Genomic DNA, 19,492 nt, shown 5'->3' on the forward strand with positions numbered 1-19,492 from the left:
GCGGCATGTGGGATCTTCCCGGACCGGGGCACGAACCCGTGTCCCCTGCATCGGCAGGCGGACTCTCAGCCACTGCACCACCAGGGAAGCCCTTTTCTTTTTTTTTGAAGGGGAGTGACCTCTGCTCCTTCAGGGAGTTGGGGGTGGGAAATGACAGGCAGGTGGCCATAGTATAACGAGAGGTTGGATCAAAATCTCCAGTCCCCTGCCCCCAGCACTGGCCTCTTTCCTTGTTCTCCCCACGCCTACCCCAGCTCCACTCCATAGTCTGGGTCCAGTCAGAGGCTCCTGAGCTCAAATGCTGCTCCAGCGCATACTAGCCGCGTGATCTTGGACAGCGACCTGACCCCTGTGGGCCTCAGTTTCCTCATTTGTACCGTGAGTGTGTCCACGGTGAGGCTTAATTGTAAGCAAGCTCCTGGCTCCCTCAGCACAGAGCCCGACGCGGAGAAAAGCTCCCCGCAAGGTAGCAGGCGGCATCATGGGTTCCGGGAGGGGGCCAGAGCACAGGTGGGGTGGGGTGAGGGTCGCCCGGGAGTCCCGCCGCCCGGCCACCGGGTCGCCGCCCTCTGCGCGGTGACGGCAGCGGATAAGGCTCTCGCCGCATCCCGGGCAGCGCCCCCACTCGGCGCCCGGCACGGAACTGGTGAGGGGCTGGGCCGGCCCGGAGGAGCCGGAGGGGCGGGGCCGCCGCGCCAGCTCCCCTCCCCGCCGCCCGTCGCCTTCTCCTCCTCGCGCTTCCCGGGCTCAGAGCGGCGGCAGCAGCGGCCGCGGCAGCAGCTTTGGCTCCGGCTCCTCCCGCTCCCGCTCCGGCCCCGCTCGGCCCCACTCGCCCGGGCCCCGCGCCCCGACCTCGTCGCCGCCGCGCCTGCCGGGGGCCTCGGGTGCCCCCGCCGCCCGCCTCACGCTGAAGTTCCTGGCCGTGCTGCTGGCCGCGGGCATGCTGGCGTTCCTCGGTGCCGTCATCTGCATCATCGCCAGCGTGCCCCTGGCGGCCAGCCCGGCGCGGGCGCTGCCCGGTGGCGCCGACAACGCCTCGGCCGCCTCGGGCGCCGCCGCGTCCCAGGGCCCGCAGCGCAGCCTGAGCGCGCTGCACGGCGCGGGCGGCTCGGCCGGGCCCCCAGCGCTGCCCGGGGCTCCGGCGGCCAGCGCGCACCCGCTGCCGCCCGTGCCCCTCTTCAGCCGCTTCCTGTGCACGCCTCTGGCGGCTGCCTGCCCGTCGCGGGCAGAGCAGGGGGACGCGGCGCCGAGCGAGCGCGAGGAGCTGCTGCTGCTGCAGAGCACGGCCGAGCAGCTACGCCAGACGGCGCTGCAGCAGGAAGCGCGCATCCGCGCCGACCAGGACACCATCCGCGAGCTCACCGGCAAGCTGGGCCGCTGCGAGAGCGGCCTGCCGCGCGGCCTCCAGGACGCCGGTCCCCGGCGCGACGCCATGGCCGACGGGCCCTGGGACTCGCCCGCGCTCATCCTCGAGCTAGAGGACGCCGTGCGCGCCCTCCGGGACCGTATCGACCGCATCGAGGTGAGCGCCGCGCCGCGCGCCGTCGGGGCCTGGCCGGGGGGTGGGAGGGGCCGCTCGAGGGAGTCGAGAGCGTCCCGGGGTCCCGCCGCCATCGCCGGCTGAGGGACCCTGGGGAGCCCCCGCGAGTCTCGGAGCCTCGGGTTTCCGTCTATGCAAAGGGGATGGTTGGTCCTGCCTCCCAGGGGGAGAAGGGAGGAGTCCGGTAGCGCACACAGGCCGGAGACTGACACTGTGACGAAGGCACAGGAGGCACACGGGAAAGGCTCGCTCCAGATCCTTTTTCCTCTGTAAGCCTCAGTTTCCGAGTCTGTAAAATGGGTATAACGGTGTCCACCTGTAGTGTGGATTGATGAAAATGTAGGTACGTGAAAATGCTACGCACGAACTAGGAGCTCGTTAAATGTCCGTTTTATGTCCTTCTTTCAGACACCCCCAAAGCAGCACCAGCCACACACTCAGTCCCTATGGTCAGAAGATAGGAACGCTGTCCAAGGGACTCGGGGTCCTCCTCTCCTGTGGAAGAGCAGGGAACAGTGTCTCATAAGCCAAACGTGGGTGCCCCTCACTGCCTCCACCCCTAAGCCCCCCACCTGGGCTTGGACCACGGGCTTGATAGCAGGAGCTCAGATGGTGGTAGCCCAGACAAAATGCCTGGAAGCCGGCAGCTGTGGGGTGGGGGCTGAGTGGAGAATAGGGTCCCACCTGGGTCTCTCCCCCTACACTCACCTTTTTCAGATGTTCCTGGCCCAGGCTCAGGATCAGACACAAGGGGTCCAACAGGGGGAATCCGCTCTTGGCTGTCCTGTGATCCTGGGCCAGCCATTTCTCCTTTGAAGCTGCCAGACCCCTACCTCCCTGTGAGAACTTATTTGGGGCCACCTGGAGGGGAAGCTGGACACACTAGGTAGGACAGACATCTGGAGACACTGACCACCCCCAGCCATCCACGACTTCAGACTGCAGGGAAGGGGGTTAGCAACAAAACTGGACCCGTGGAAGGAGGGGGGAGAAAGAGGCCACAGCACCAGCTGCCCCCTTTATTACCTCCTTCGAAACTGAGTGCAGCTGTCAAAGGGAAGAGAATGGCTGGAAGGAAGGAAAGACAGGGACTCCTCCCTCTCCATGGCTTTCTCAGTTACATCCCTGGCCGAGCAGCACAGGAGATGCTGCTGGTATGGAAGGTTGGCCATGCCCATGGCCCAGTGACCCTCCAGAAAGTCCGTGTTAGTGTCAGCACCCACCCTGCAGGGTGTCAGAGCAGAGCCAGGCAGCTATCACAGCCAACCCCAAACCTGGGGCTCAGAAACCTCCTAAGGTGAGTGACAGAGACAGGAGGAAAGCCCAGAGTCCTGCCTGCTGGCAGCATCCCTTTTCCCACTCCAGCTCTGGGGATTTCTAGGATGAGAGCTGAGAGCAGGAAAATAATCAGGGAAACACGGAAAGTCAACAGTGAAGGGAAGTCTCAGTTTCCTCACCTGTAAAATGGGGATAGTATTAGCACCTACCTCATTGGAGTGTTAGGAGGATTAAGTGAGTTCATCTTTTTGGATTGCTATTTTTAACATTAAGCTCTAATATAACCAATTTTTTAAATAGCCAAAATTTTAAATGGGAACAGATCCTCCTTTTAGAAATAGATTGTATTAATGTAAAAAAAAAAAAAAAAAAGATCTCGTCTTCAATAGACTTCCTCTTGCCTGCCCTAGTCCCTGCCCCCACACCCAGATGGCACCCGTGGTTCCTCCCACGTCTGGGGCTGGCAGGGCTGGGCTTGCCCTGGACCTGCACCTGTGCATTTGGCAGGGTGGGCTCCCTTCCGGTTAGCCCGCTGAGGTTGGGGGTATCCTGGTGGCTGGGATTTGGCACCAGGTCAGCCTCCTAGGTGGGGGAGTCCTGCTTCCCTATACACACTCCTTCTGCATTCTGAGTGCAGTGGACGTGGAGGGGCTGCCTGTCCTTCTGAGCCTGGCAGCCACCAGAGCCAGTCTCTTTGGGGTGTTTGCCAGGGGTCAGGGTCTGGAGCCCAACAGACTCGGGGTCAGACTACTGGTCTCAGCTGGACCCCATGCTCCTTTTAGCCACCGACTAGTTTTTCCCTTGCCTTCACATCCAAAAGCCTCAGAAGGATGCCCCCAGGTTTTCAGGGTGTACTTTCTTACCACTAGTCTCTCTCCCACTTTAGTACACTGAAAGTGCTCGTGGTGACATCACCACAGTTGATAAATTGAACGGGAATGTTTCAGTCCTTATCTTGCCGGACCCCTCTCCAACATCTGACCCCGTTGATCATCCCCGCCTACAAATCTCCATGCGGTTGGCTTCTAGGTACCTGTCACCTGCCCCTCCACCCTCTCTGCTTCTCTGTCCCCTCTTGGGTCCTCCTCCTGTAACATGTGCGCCCCTCCTGGCCTTCCTCTCACTTTCCCTGGGTGAACTCAGCCGCACCCTGAGGCTTTCCAACACCATTCCACCGTGATGCCCCAAACCAACTTCGTCTCCAGCCCAGGTTTCTCTCCAAGCTTCAGACCAATAGATCCAGCTGCTTCCTGAGCACCTCCCTCTGGATGTCCCACCAACCCCCTACCTTCATCATGTCCCAACCTGAACTCAGGTGCGCTCTGAGAAGCCCTGCTTGACTCCTCCCCTCCCCTCCCCTCCCCCTTTCGGTCAGCCTCATCTCTCCGTGGCTCCTTGCAGCAGCCTCCTTGCTGGTCTCCCACCTGCCCAGGCACACCCCTCCATCCCTCCTCCTCCAGGCAGCCCCAGGGAATCTTCCTTAAGCCCACCCCGTGGGGCTCCCCTGTGGTGCACACTCAGCCTGCCCCCAGGCTGCCATTTTGTATCTGGCCCATCTCCCAGTTTCTTCTTCTGCCTAGATTACCCCCAACATATCCATACTCATCATTTAAGTCTGCTCTGAGTACACCTCCTCCTAGAGGCCTTCCCTGCTCACCCTCTGTCTCCTTCCTAGCCCCACCCCTGCACATCTCAGCACACCCCTGCCCACCTCGCTGCATCACTCCCTTCCCCACCCCACTGGGCTGACTACCAAAGGGGAGGAAAGGTCCCCCTCGCCCACCCTCTCTCCACAGGCCTCAAGTTGGAGTCACATGTGAGGGCTTAGAATAAATTGTTTGTCTTCTGTGTTTTTATCTTTGTTGTTATTTTTGTTGTTAATTGAAAAAATGTCAAAAGATTTTGGGGGGATTATATTTAATTCCACCATTTTATTCGTTTTGGCAGCCCCACTTTTGGTCCTTTATCCAAGTGTAGGCATCGTTCCTGAGTTGCTGGGTTGCTGGTAATTACCATTTTAATGATGGCCATAGTATCCTGGGATCCATCTCAGGCTCCACCATCCATCAGTCCTTTGACTGTCTGCTGTCGCTAGAGATGTAGCTTGTTTCGGATTATCTTTGCTTCTAGGTGCTCATTGCAGGATCGATTTCATGCAGAAAGTTGTTTGTCTTTCTCTTTTTAAGTCTGTTGAAGTATTTCTTTAGGCTGAATTTCTTTAGGCTGAATTTCTTTAGGCTGAATTCCCAGGAGTGGTATCACTGGGTCAGATGCTATTGACTTTTAAGGCTGTGGCCAAAACCCACTTTTCAAAAGGACCATTTGTGGGGCAGCCAACCATGTATGCATGTTACAGTGTTCTGTTTTTGCACTAATTTATGTGTAAAATGAAATTTCAGGATAGATTTAAGCAGCAATTTTTGGACATAAATCACATTCTTAATCCTGCCTGGCAAGCTAGTTGCCTCCCCTCATCTTGGGGTGGAAGCCATGAAAAGGAACACCCTGATGATGGTCACAGAGGCTCCTGGACTTAATAACAATTATACCTCATGCTTCCTGAGCACTTGTCATGTGTCAGGTGCTGTTTGTTATCTCATTTAAGCCTGATAAAATCTCCATGAGGAAGGTACTATTCTATCCCCCTTTTACAGATGAAGAAACCAAGGTTCAGAGAGGTTAAGAAACTGGCCCAAGTTCACACAGCATTGGAACCTGGATCTGACCCTGTCAGTGTTTGGCTCCAGAGCCCTTGTTTTTCATCATTAACTTTAGATCCATCTGGAGGGGTCAGACCTCACCTGTCTTCAGGAGAGTGAGAAAGACAGGTGAGGGAAGTGCCTCTTGCTGGATAGTGCCCTGGACCCCTTCTGCCTCAGAGCATATAGAACGGGAGTGATGAGGGCCAGTCCTCAAAGGCTTGTTGTGCTGCCTGGCAAGATAATCAGGAGGCTGAAAACGATAAATAATAACAACAAGTAACATTTATTAGGCACTTACTATGTACATGTTAGCTTATTCGGTCTTCAGACCTATGAAGCAGGCTGTATGCATTCCCATCTTTCGGATAAAGAAATGGAGGCTCATAGAGTCTGGAGGAACCAGAGCCAGACAAATCACCTCCTGCCCTCCCCACCCGCGGCTTCTGTTTCCCCTTCATAAAATGATACAGTGGGCAGATGCTCCCTAAACACCTTGCAGCTCTAAATATTCACTGAAATAGGAAGGCTGGGTGGCATAAAGTTGAGTTCTTCTTGCTTGTGACCTTAGGCTAATCACTTTCTCTCCCTGGGCCTCATGTTTTTAATCTGTAAAATGGTTAGGAGGCGCTGGGTTTGGTCTGGGCCCTTTGGGCTCTAAATTCTGAGTTCTTGGGCAGATGTTTCCTGATTAGGAATTGTAGTGGGGAGTATGGAGGTTCCATGTTTATGTGGCCCCCGACTCCCCAGCCACACACTCTCAGACCGCCAGTTCCTCAGCGGAGTCTGCAGATAAAGTGGCTTACAGAATCTTTTGGTGCCTTTTTAAAAGTCTATTGGTTGCTTTTGCTTTCCTCTTACATTCCTGCCCACCCTGGAAGCTTCTGCTCTGCAGGGGCTGGTTCCCTTGACCCTGCCTCTTTGGCCACAAAAGGGGCCAGCAGAGTACAGTGAGAGATCTTCTGCCCATCGGCCTTTTGTTGGAGGACATGGAACCTAGTGCCCTCTAGGCCACCTGCAGACCCCGATGGCCCCTCTCCCTGTGGCTGGCTGGCCTCCCCCCGTCTCTAGGTGGGGCACCCATACTGAGAAGCCCTTAACCCCTACTCCTGCCAGTGTGGAACCTGCATCCTAGGAAGAAACCTTGGTTTTAAAAAACCCCAGCTCTGCCACCTGCCCACCGTGACCTCAGAAAATTCCTCCTTCTCTCTGATCCTGTTTCCCCATCTGTCAGATGGAAGCGTGGGCAGGACGCCCAGAGAACCCCTCTTTCTCTGTCATCCTGTGCCCTGGAGGCCTCTCATCCCTGGCAGGCCTTCGCCTGGGAAAGGAGACCCTTCCTGCCATTCCAAGCCTGTCAAGAGCCGCTTGGGCGGAAGACAGGGACTTACCTGTGGGCCTTTTTTTTTTTTTTTTTAAGGTATATCTTACATTCAATATATGTAAGAGCTCACATATCTTACTTTAAAAAGACACAAATCTTAAGTGTACAGCTCAGTGAAAATTTATGTATGGCTGCATCCATGAAATCACCACCCAGATAAGAGTCAGGACATTTCTGGCACCCCAGAAGGCTCCTTTGTGACCCCAAAGTCCATACTTCCCCAGAGGTACCACTGTTCCAGTTTCTGTCACTGTAGGTCAGTTTTCTCTGTGTTTGAACGTCACTCAGACCGACTCAGAGAAGCTGCACCCCTTTGTGTCTGGTGTTCTCTTTCAACATTGTCTGACCTTCAGTCGTGGTGTGTGTGCCTGTGGTTTGTTATTTTTCAGTGCTGTGTAGTGTTTCAGTGTGTGGAGATACCTTAATTTATTTACCTATTCTTCTGTGGATGGACATTTGGGTTGTTTCTGGTTTGGGGTTATTACGGATAAAGCTGCTGTGAATGTACTTGTGGTTATCTCTGGTTGGCTAAAAGTCCTCATTTCTCCTGGATGTATCCCCAAGAGTGGGATGCTTGGGTCCCAGGAGAGGCATATATTTAGCATTAGGAGTTTCTGCCAAAGGCTGTTCCAAAGTGGCAGTGAGTGTTTGCACACCCACCTGCTGTGAAGCTTGTCAACCTTGCTATGGTCATTTTAAAGACACTCCCCGTTCTGGGGGGTGTGTAGTGAACTCATTGTGGTTTTAATTTGTATTTCTCTGATGACTCATGATGTTGAGCACCTTTTCTCATGTTTGTTGGCCATTTTGTGAAGTCCTTGCCTGTGGGAGGTGGACGGAGATCAGGGGTGGCGCTCCCCCCGCCCACCGAGTGACAATGCCCTTGGATTTCCCAGGACAGTTGGGCACATGATCCCTTCTGAACTCGGGACAGAGATTGAGGCAGCCAACCCGAAGCGGAAGCTCTTAGGTGCCCCTCCCACACCCCTCGTTTGACTCCAGGGGAAGCTGAGGCTCAGAGAGGCTGAGTGACTTGCCCAAGGCCACACAGCACGGCAGAACTGAGCCAAGATGACAGCTGGGATCTTCTATGAAAATGGGCTGAGGGTGGGGTCCTCAGTCTCTGCTGCAGATTCTTGGCCAGGGCCCAGAAGGTGTGTGGGCAGGCAGGGCCTGAGAGAGAATTTTGTGGCAGCTTGACGGGGAGTACTTGAAGGGAGAGGAGAAGGGGCCTGGGGTTGGGGTGCCTAGTCACTTGCTCTGGGGCCTCAGAGCCCAGGAGGGTGTATGGGCACACCCTCTGGGAGCCATCTCCCCTTCCTCTGGCCTCCTCCCCTCCCACGCACCGACTGCCCTGACCTGGCACCCTTGGTGCACAGAGGTCCATTTGTCTTCTTTCCATTCCAGCTGCAAATTGGCAGTGGGGACCAGAACAAAGATCAGTCCGGCCTCTGCCACCTGCTCTCTTGCCCCTTCCCTGCCAGGGTTAGATGGAGACAGAGCAGCCCGCTGGGCCGGCTCCTGGGGAGGAAGGCGGGAGCAGGACAGCCCCTCTGAGAGGGCTTCTCCGACTCACCACGCCCCCGCCGCCCCACAGAGAGCTTCTTGCCGGTGCTGTCCCTGTCACAGCTCCCAGACAGCCTCCCCACCAGCTGACAGCACCGCTGTGGCAGGCGCTGGCCTTATTTGCTTAGGGAGCCACAGCACCTGGCAGTTAGTAAGAGGCATCAGGGCTGAGCGCGCCCTCTGTGCCAGCCTGTTCTAAAGGCCTTACAACTTAGTCTCCTGAGAAACATGGGACTGTTACTCTCCCCATTTCACAGATGAGAAAACCGAGGCTCAGAGAGATAAGAACCTTGGTTAAGAACCGAGGCTCGGAGAGGTTAAGAACCTTGAAATCCCACTCAGCTGGGATTTCAGTCCTTGGCAGTCTGGCTCCAGGGCCCACATCCACACAGTTACTACTCACCATGCTCTCCTGTTCTCTCAATAATAGCAGGAAATAATAATGGTTATGACTCTTTATCAGCCATTTTTATATGCCAGTCTTTACATATTTTTTCATTTTGTATATCCTAAGATGTAGATACTATTATTATCCCCATTTTACAGTTGAGGAAACCGAGGGTCAAAGGAGTTGAGCAGCTTGCCCAGGGCCACAGATCCAGTAAGTGGGGAGCCTGGGAATGACACGGGCCTATCTGACCTGAGAGTCATGCTGGTACCCATGGCATCGTGTTGCCACAGCACATGTTGACAGATGGATGAATGAATGAGTGAATTAATGAGTGAGTGAGGACTCACAGTTCCTCCAGAGACACCCTCTTTCCCCTGGCCTCATGGAGCTTGCAGTCTCGTGGCCAAGACTGACTTGAATCAACTCACTCAAATAAATATAGAATTACAAACAGTGCTGAATTGCTTGAAAGGAAAGGATAAGGCGCCATGAGAATCTGTGATACGTACAGTAGTCGCTTAGTCGGAAGGCTGATAAGAAGTAACTAGTTCAAGAGGGGCAGAGCGTTCTTGGCAGAAGGAACAGCATGTGCGGAGGCCCTAGGGTGAGAGGGAGCTGGGGACTTTCAGTCGGAATGAAGTGTAGCCTCTGGAGGTGCATAAGGGCTGAGATTAGAGGGGCGGGGTATTTATTGGTGGGAGAAGGGGGCTCTTGAAGGATTTCAAGCAACCTGCTTGGATTTGCAATTAGGTGCCTGCCTCTGGCTGCTGTGTGGAGAAGGGCCAGAGTTGGAGCCTCATGATGGTGGCCTGGGCTGGGGTGGGGGACGCAGGAGCCGAGTGAGGCTATGGTTAAGATTCAGGGTTAGATTCCACCCTCAGAGACTCTGCTTTTGGATTTTCCCCCCGTTTTTTAAAAGAAATTTATTGTGAAGTGCCTCAGAGATATACAAAGGTATAAAGACGACCATCCAGGTGCCCACCCAGGCTCAAGACCCAGAAGAGTTGCAAACAGCTGATGCCCCTCAGCATCTCCCTCAGGTGACAGAGGGTCACCACTGTTCCGGATTTGTATTTATCTCTCCGTGCATTCCTTCATGCTTTTATATATACGTGGTCTAGTTTTGAATTTTTGCAACTTTGTGTGAATAGCATCTAACTGTTCTTCTGTAACTTGCTTTTTTTCTCAATATAATGATTAAAAAAAATTTATGGGTGGAGGGGAGGCTCCTTCAAGAGATGTTTCAGTAGTATTAAACGTACATGTTTAAGTAGTAATAACCATAATAATAACTGACGCATAGCACTTCATGTGCCAACTCTAAGGGCATTATATCTATTAACTTATTTAATTCTCACTACAATGCTATGAGATAATATTATTTTTGTACCTTTTTTTGCTGCTGGGGAAACCGAGGCATGCAAGCTTTACATAACAAGGTCACTGGGCTGGTGGAGCCTGGGTGTGAGCCCGGGCAGACTCACACAGGACTTGGGGGCTGAGCAGATGTGGGAGATAGGAGGCCTGATCCACACCGCCGCCGCCGGGCCTGCTCTCTTGCCACCCTGCCCTGCTGCCCCTGGAGCTGGGCCTTGTGCTGTCCGGGTGGGGGTGAGCTGTGCCGAGGGTGGGACCTTGACCCCGAAATCCAGCACCTTCCCTCTGCTCCCTCAAGGAAAGGAGTTGTCCCCACTGGGGACAAGGTGGTAGGGTCTTCCCCACGGCCCCCAGCCTCAGAGCCACCCTGCATAGGCAGGTCCCTCGCATCCAGGCCCCTCTGTGAAGCTGCCCCAAGGCACGGTCTGACACCACCTGCCATATCCTCCCAGCCTTCTCACGGCACTAAAACCTCTTCTGCTGGCCCTTGAGGCAGGCAGGGCAGCCGACACCGTGCCCATTTGGCAGACCAACGAACTGTCAGGGTAGGCGTGAAGAATGGGAACAGGTTCTGGAATCAGAAGGGGCTGGACTGGGGTCCTGGGTCTGCGATTTCGCAGCGGTGTGACCTCAGGCAGATGACTTCACCTCTCTGAGCCTCTGCTCTCTCATCTGTAAAGTGGGCCTCCTTACTTCCCCAGGTTGGCGAGAGGGGTTGTGGAATGTTTGCACAGTGCTTCTGGAGTGCAGGGCCTGGCACGCGGTGCGTAGCAAGGACGACAGCTACCTCTGTTGGCCTCTTGTTACTGAGTGCTAATGAGCCCGGCACATTACCTGAGCTGGACCCGAATGGTGGGCTCTGGCTCCAGGCCCCACATACTTACACCAGACCCCACCCTGGACTTCCAGCACGACAGGAGTGGGTTCTGAGCCCCCATCAGGACCCTCGTGGGGTGATGGCATCATCGTCTCCCTATCGTCTTGTGCTGGGGGCCCACTTGGCATCAGGCCGAGCCCACGCGGCACAGCCCGCGCCCGCAGCAGATGGGAAAGTGGGGGGAGTCATGTTCTTCTGATTCAGACGTTGGGGTGGGGAGGGGGCCACACAGGATCCAGTGAGCCCACCTCCTCTCTGGCCTTCCTGCAGAGCTGGCGGCTCTGACAAAAGAACAGCTTGTGTGCCCACCTCCCTCGGCCTGCGCAGTGTCTGCTCGCAACAGCATTTGTGTAAATAGCACTTGACGTCCTGTTCCTTCCTGGCAGGTCTTTCTCGCTCCCAGGGAGGAGGACGCTTTGCTAGAGAGAGAAGGCTTTGGCGCCAGAAGGGTCAGCTTTGCCCAGCCCCATCACTGTAGAAAATTCAAAAGGACTTCTGCCTCGGTTTCCCCATCTGTGAAATGGGGACACTAAAGAGTACCAACCAAAACCAGTGGCTGTGAGGATTCACGAGTAAATACATGGAAAGTGCTGAGGGTGGGCCTGGTACACTCCTCTTCAGAGGTGTGCCCCTCATGCCCAGCTAGGCCCAGTGGAAGGAGGGAAAGTGAGGCTGGAATGGTGCTGGGGCCGAGGAGACCCAGTCCCGGCCCTCCCAGTGCTGATGTGGAAGAAAATCCATGAGCTAATTGCCTCAGCCCAAGGTTTCCCGAAAGTCCAGTCGCCTCAGATGCAGTGGGTGGCTGGCCCTATCGCTCCATAAGCTGTCTGTGGTCAAGGGAAGATTCTGGAGGTAGCGAGCTCCCCATCAGCTGATGTATACAAGCCTCACAGTGTGCATTCTGCTTTCACAGTCCACGAGGACCTGTTACTTCCACTGTTCCATCCTTACATCTGTCCTGTAGATGGACAGAGTGGGGCCCGTTGTCCCTGTTTTACAGAAGGGGAGACTGAGGCTTTGTGTTTAGTCAGCACCAGAGTCAGGATTCATACAAGGAGCCCCCCGGCTAGTGGAAAGTGAAGATTAGTGTAACATGGGTGGGGCCGGGTGTACCGAGCAGCTCATCCATCCGTGCCCCGCCCCCCTCACCTGGCCTCACCTGGTGGGCCAGAGCAGGCATCTGCATGGGTGGGTGGCTGTGTCCTCTCCCATGGGACACTGTGAGGGATAAAGTGGCCCATGCCGGGCCAGGCTTGGGCTCCCCTGATCACAGCCCCGCGAGCCAAACACTCCAAGTCCCCACTTTATAGAGAAGAACAAATGACATCAGAGAGGTTAGCCCACCTGCCGCTGCTCTTGGGGTGGAATGGAGGAACCAAGTGTCAGTCCCTCCAACTCCTCAGCGCAAGGTCACGTCACTGTCTGTGGTGGCCACTCCCTTCTCTCAGGCGCTGAGTGTGGCAGTGCCACTCTACCTGCACTGCCCTCCCCACCCCCAGCACTTCGAAGCAGGGGGCACATTTATCCCCTCATCACATGGAGCTCGGAGAGGCTAAGGGAACTGCCCAGTGTCACAGAGCAAATGACCAACAAGGCCAGGATTGGGCCAGTGAAGCTGGGAGGGGTCTTCTGTACTTGCCCTGAGCTGTGGGGCCATCCCTGCAGGCACGTGGCACTCAGGGAATGCTAGGCTGTGCTCTTGGTTTTCTGTTTGGCCCTCGGCCGTCTCTTCAGCACCTGGTGCAGTGCCCAGCCCATAGTAGGTGCTCACTGAATATTTGCTCGGTGAAGGAGTCATGAGAATTCAGTGAGCTCAGGTCTGGGGCTAAGCCTGTGGTCAGGGCCCAGGGAAGGTAGAGTGGGAACCACCAGGGCCCCTGGGCAGTGAGGAAGCATTGGGCTGTCAGTAGGGAGCGTGGAGGAGGGGAAAAGGGAGTTAGGGGACAGGGATGGTCTAATTTGGCTCCTAGAAGCTCACTGAATGATTAATTTCCCACCCACGTTCCTGTGATGTGTCTGCCAGAGGCTGCCCCCCCGCAGAGTCAAGACTCGTGGCCTCGCCTGCTTTCCTCCACCGCAGAAGGGGCTTCTCCAGCAGGGGAGGGGAAAGGAGAGGTGCCCTGGCTTCTGCCCCAGTTCTTCCCGCTGGGGTCTTAAGACAGGAAAAAGGGGCACTCTAAACACTTTATCCTCATCCTGGGCAGGATGGGGGTGTCAGAGACCACCCTGGAACACACTGCCCTAGACAGTAAGTGCAGTAAATAGGCTCTGTTCATGGGCGTTTACCACATGTAATCATCCCCACAACCCTTCTAAATAGGTACCGTTGTCCCGTGTTGCATGAGAGGAACCAGGGGTTCAGAGAGATGGAGGCATTTGCCCCAGGCCACACAGCAGGTTGGTTCTCGAGCTGGATTTGAACCCTGGGCTGTATGCCTCCAGAGTCTGTGATCTTAACCACATGCTAGCCTGAAGTGACCGCAGCGCTGGAGCAGTATTCCAGACGCCCCTGATTTGTGCCCCCCGGGTCTGCCCAGTGTTCACACAGAGCCTTGCACCCCCCTAGAGAAGCTTGACATGTGACTAAGTGAAGACCAAGACAGTCCACCCCTTCAGGGCCCATCGGGATATAGCCTGCCCACGATGAAGGACTCAGTAGTGGCTCTCAACCCCAACTGCACGTTCGACCCCCCAGGGGACTATTACAGCTCTCTACTGCCAGCTCCCCACCCCACCATATGCTGAGCTGTCCTGAGGGCAGAAGCCAGCCTGCTTTCGGCTCCCCGTCACGCATCAGCACTGGAAGCAGCCTCCTAGACACCAGTACACGTTTGTTGCCTGAAGCTGGTATTGCCATCCCATTTTACATATGGGGAAGCTGAGGCTCACCTGGGGTCACTCAGCAGGGGTGGTGGGCATCTCTGGGCCCTTTGTCTCTTTCCTTCCTCCCTCCCTCCTAGTGACCTCGTGGTCCCTTTCTGTGCCCCGTGAGCAGCAGGAACTTCCAGCCCGAGTGAACTTCTCAGCGGCCCCAGCCCCTGCGCCCGTGGTGCCCACCGCCCTACACTCCGAGATGGACGAGCTGGAGGGGCAGCTGCTGGCCAAGGTGCTGGCACTGGAGAAGGAGCGCGTGGCCCTCGGTCACAGCAGCCAGCAGCAGCGGCAGGAGGTGGCGAAGGAGCTGGACGCCCTACAGGACCGTGTAGCGGAACTGGAGCGCGGTGGGTCCTGAGCCCCACAGAGGGCGTGGCAGGCGAGGCCTTGGTCCTCAGATGGGTCCTCAGGGTGGCAGATTCACTCAGAAAGCATTTTCATGCTCTCCAGAGGCTAAAGCTAGATGGGATGGTGGGGAAGAGGCTGTGAAACACAAGGAAGAGAATAATTGGGAGAGGGCCTTATCATTATTGTTAGCAGGTAGCATTTTCTGGCGCTTATTGTATTCTGGGAGTGGGCTAAGTACTTGATACATCAGCTGGTTTAATCTTCACAGACCATACAGGGGTGGTAGTGTTATTATCCCCATTTCACAGCTGAGGAATATAAGGCTCAGAGAGGTCAAGTGACTTGCCCAAGGTCACACAGCCAGTAAGTAGCGGATCTAGACCTTAAACCAGGTCTGACTCCAAAGTCCATGCATTTAACCACCACCACAATAGCACCTTCAATGTCAGAATTTTGTCATTTTTTTAACACCTGGGCGGGGGGGTCAGAAAAACATGACATATTGGACAGTGTACAGGTGTGAGCATCAGGGGACCTGGCCCCTCATTCCATGGCTGTCACTGGCTTGCTCTGTCACCTTGGAAGCTCACCTCCTCTCCCCAGGCCTCATTTTCCTCATCTGAAAGATGCGGATTTAGGACTCATGAGCTCTCAGGGACCTTTCATCTTTTAAACTTCATGAGGAGCACCCAGGAGCACCCTTAAGGGGCTTATAGATGAGTTGGGGCTACCAGGGGACTAATAACCCTCATTCTGGAGTATGCCCTGCCCAACCCCCATCAGTGTCCACTGACCCCCACTGTGTCCACCTTGCTCACGCCCTCAGGGCCCTCAGCCTACGGTCCCCCGGGCGCCTTCAAGCTCAGCATCCCCATCCGCAACAACTACATGTACGCCCGCGTGCGGAAGGCGCTGCCCGAGCTCTACGCCTTCAGCGTCTGCATGTGGCTGCGGTCCAGGTCGGGCGGCACTGGCCAGGGCACCCCCTTCTCCTACTCGGTGCCTGGGCAGGCCAACGAGATTGTGCTGCTGGAGGCGGGCCATGACCCCATGGAGCTGCTGATCAATGACAAGGTGAGCGGGGCGGGGGGGGGGGCCTGGGGGGGGGGGGGGGGGGGGGGAGGGGGGGCCCCTTTAGGGGCCTGAGTGGTAGGGGGGGGCGGGGCAGTGGGGGCCCTTTCAGGAGCACCCGTACTGTGCTGGGCCCCAAACAGCTGGGCCCTTTCAGTTCTCCTGCTCAGCAGAACCAGCACACATGAAATGCCTGGTGTGTGCCAGGCTGGGTTTTGGGATTTCAAGACAAGCCAGGCCTGGGGCTGCGAAGAGGAACTCATGTCCAAGAGAGGCTGTCAGCGGTGGTGTGCCATTTACAGAGGAGCATGTGAGGCTCACAGAGATTCAGAGGCTTCCCCAGCGATGCGATGCGGCTATAGGAGCAGGGCTGTGAGTGTCCGCCCCCAGGGCCCTGCTCATTCTTCTGGACAAAGAGAGAAGCAAGTGATGTCCAAGGACCTCTCTGGGGAGGGAGGGAGGAAGGGCGGGAGGGAGTGCTAGTGGATTCCTCGCCCCCCTCCCCCCTGCAACCAGCCCCATGCGCCTCCCCTACGTGGTGAGTAGGATACTGCCGTGGTCAGGCTCTGGGCTGCATGCTGGATGTGAGGCCTAGTTCTGCCACTTACCCACTTCGTGACCTTAGACTAGTCACTTACCCTCTCCATGCCTCACTTTCCTCATCTGTAAAGCAAGAATAACACTACCTCACAGGGCTGTGGTGAGAAATAAATGGCTTAAATACATGTAAAGGGCTTTGAGCAGAGCCTAGCATTTAACAAACTTCGATAACTGTGCCCTGTGCTAGTAAATACTTTACCCGTATTATCACCCTTGACCCAACTGCACCAGGAGGTAGACACCCTATTATCCCCATTTTGCAGATGGAAAAGCTGAGGCTCAGTGAGGGCAAATAATGCACCCTGGCCACATAGCTGGTGAAAGGGTGATGATGTGAATTGGGGTCTTGGGCTCCAGAAACCACCTCTTAATCCCTCCACTGTTCTGCCCTTGGGTCACCCATCTGCCCCATGCCCAGGACTCCCACCCCCTCACCCCTCCCCCAGCCTGGCTTCAGGGCAGGACAAGGTAGGGGGACTAGGGGGAGTGATGTGGCAGGAGCATGGTGATCAAGGGGGAAGGAAGGGGAACATCTTATCACCCCATTCCCCCAAAATATCTTCCCCGGCTGCCACATTGCTTTGGGTCTTGCAGGCATGATGGTCTTTTGAGACTCCCTGAAAATGCAGGCAACATATATTGCACCCACTTGTGACCAGGCCACGGCCACAGAGAGCTGCTAGGAATGGCTGACACCCAGCGGAACCCTGCTTAGCAGGAGGTGCCTTTCATGGGTGTCCTGGAGGAGGCGGAGGGAGATGGGCCCAGGGGACAGTGAATTTCCCTTGTAGCCCAGTAGGTCCTAAGACCACCAGGGTAGCTGGATGACATCTAGATCCTGCCTCCTGGTTCCCTTCATACACCCCCTGGGTGCCATTTTTGCCTCTGCCCACGGTTAGCACTCAGTTCTAGTAAAAGGAATTCAGCACCCTGGACAGGGCCCAGTTCCCTGAATTTCTGGGGCCTTTTGAGCTCCAACCTCACAAGCTACTCACAGTACTCTTTTTTTTTTTTTTTTTTTTTTTTTTTTTTATTTCTGTTTTGCAGCATTTTTTCTGGGTTTTTGCGGTACGCGGGCCTCTCACTGCAGTGGCCTCTCCCGTTGCGGAGCACAGGCTCCGGACGCGCAGGCTCAGCGGCCATGGCTCACGGGCCCAGCCGCTCCGTGGCATGCGGGATCCTCCCGGACCGGGGCACGAACCCGCGTCCCCTGCATCGGCAGGCGGACTCCCAACCACTGCGCCACCAGGGAAGCCCCACAGTACTCATTTTATTCCAACCTCTAAGCCTTTGCCTCTGCTGTGGCCCCCGCCACTTGCTTTGCCTTGCAGCGGAGTTGCCAGAGTCCATTGTACTTCCAGATGTGTTTAGATTTCACATCTTCTGTTCCCACACCCCTCTCTCCCTCTGGGCCTTCACAGCCTCTGTACCTCCCAGATGGCCCCTATGTTACTCTGTCTTGTAATATTGTCCCTGAAGTCCTTCCCTCCTGTGCAGACTCAGCTTTTTTTATGACCAGGACCAAATCCATACCCCCAGTGTCCAGAACAAGGCCTGGCACCAAGTAGGCCTCAGAGAATGCTGCAATAAATTGTGATCTCAGAGAACTTGGGAGATGAAAGAGCCCTTTGGGAGCCCCAAATCCAGAGGCAGCAAGTACCTTTCATATCACAGGCCAACTCTAATCAATCATCAGTGGCTTCCGAGAGCACTGTGATGAGGAAGATTCCTAGGGTGAGTCTAGGCTCATGATAGATTAGCCATGTCTGCCTTGGGTAGAGGAGGAGGCAGAGGTGGCTGCATATTTGCTATCCTTTTCCCAAACCCCTAACTCTTTACGGATGAGGAGACTAAAGCCCAGAGAGGAAAGGGCAGCCTCCCCAGGGTCCCACAGGGGGTCGGTTGGCAGTGCCCGGCCTCTGAGTCTAAGGCTTGTTCTACCACTGCCAGTACTTCTTGAGCCCAGCTGTGTGCCAGGCACTGTGTGTGGTATTCGGGGGAAGGCACGCTTGTGAGATTCAGCTCCCACCCTGCATGACCTTGCAGGCCTGTTAGTGAATAAACCACCTAGAAACAACTGAAAACCAACGCTGAATAGTCCCTTGTGATCTGAGTGAAGCTGCCTGATAATATTGATATATTGTGGGGAAAGAGGAAAGAGTGGTCAGAAAGATACTGAGCTGGGAGGAAGGGGAGGGTCAAGCCTTGGGTCAGTCCCTGGAAGGAGGGACACGGGTCTCCCCATTCCCCATCCCACTGCTCCAGCCTTGGGCCTTGTGGCACCTCTGACCTGGGGCTGCGGGAACCTCTTTTCAGGTGGCCCAGCTGCCCCTGAGCCTGAAGGACAATGGCTGGCACCACATCTGCCTCTCCTGGACCACAAGGGACGGCCTGTGGTCTGCCTACCAGGATGGAGAGCTGCAGGGCTCCGGTGAGAACCTAGCCGCCTGGCACCCCATCAAGCCTCATGGGATCCTTATCCTGGGCCAAGAGCAGGTAAGGCTTAGGGTGGGATGCAGCTAGATATCCCACCCACTTAGGGCCCCTGAGGAGGAGGGGTAGGTGGAGGGTCCCTGAAAGCACAGCAGTGAGCTCTCAGTCTGGCCCAGCCATTCTGCAGATGGGCAGACTGAGTGAGACCCAGGGAGAGCAGAGACTCACCCAAGGGGCTAGAACCTTGGGGCGGGGCTAGAACCTGGAGGGGGTGGGACTTCAGCCGGGACAGGGGGTTGAGTCTCTGAGTGCCTGCCTGTCTCTCCTGCTCCCTCACTCCATGTCTTTCTTCTTTCTCTCTGCTCTTGTGGTCCAGGATACCCTAGGTGGCCGGTTTGATGCCACCCAGGCCTTCGTGGGTGACATTGCCCAGTTTAACCTCTGGGACCACACCCTGACACCCGCCCAGGTCCTGGGCATTGCCAACTGTACGGGGCCGCTGCTGGGCAACGTCATCCCCTGGGAAGACAAGCTGGTGGAGGCCTTTGGGGGTGCAACGAAGGCCGCCTTCGATGTCTGCAAGGGACGGGCCAAGGCATGAGGGGCCACCTCGTCCAGGGCCCCTCCCTTGCCTGCCAATTCGAGGGCCTTCCGGGGTGGGGTCACATTGCTTCCTCAGCCTACCCACATACTGGCCTCCTTTCTTGCCACACTCCTGGCCACGCCTCCCGTTTCCGCCGCCTCTACCCACACCTCCAGAACGCCCTGCCCTTGATGGCTTTCCCCTAATCCCACTCGGATGAGAGCAAGCAGCCCAAGTCCACAGGTCAAGCCTGGGGGGAGTCCAGGGCCTGGCAGTGGGTGCGTAGCAGTGCCCACGGCTCCTCCCCTCCACCGCTGCTGGCATTAGAGTGGAGCCGTCTCTCACCTCCCACTCCACCCTGTCGATCAACCACAACTGATTCCACTGATGTCACAGCTCCTCCCACGAGGTCGTGTATGGGGGACGGGCCCCCTGTCTCAGCGGCAGGGCTGGTTATCTGCCCTCCTGTGC

The 19,492-nt window shown here is 56.1% G+C and overlaps 1 protein-coding gene across 1 annotated transcript in view; it reads left to right on the forward strand.

Moving 5' to 3' along the window:
* Positions 1-19,039, forward strand: part of NPTXR (neuronal pentraxin receptor) — a 30,646-nt gene extending 11,607 nt beyond the window's left edge. Inside the window, exons 2-7 of the mRNA XM_007454107.1 lie at positions 268-393; positions 617-1,522; positions 14,108-14,333; positions 15,161-15,408; positions 18,322-18,501; positions 18,815-19,039. Coding sequence (XP_007454169.1) covers positions 268-393; positions 617-1,522; positions 14,108-14,333; positions 15,161-15,408; positions 18,322-18,501; positions 18,815-19,039 — 1,911 coding nt within the window. The remainder of the gene's footprint in view (positions 1-267; positions 394-616; positions 1,523-14,107; positions 14,334-15,160; positions 15,409-18,321; positions 18,502-18,814) is intronic.
* Positions 19,040-19,492: the final 453 nt, after the last annotated feature.

This window comes from Lipotes vexillifer, unplaced genomic scaffold (genome assembly GCF_000442215.2).
Source record: "Lipotes vexillifer unplaced genomic scaffold, Lipotes_vexillifer_v1.1 scaffold382, whole genome shotgun sequence".
NCBI lineage: Eukaryota > Metazoa > Chordata > Mammalia > Artiodactyla > Lipotidae > Lipotes > Lipotes vexillifer.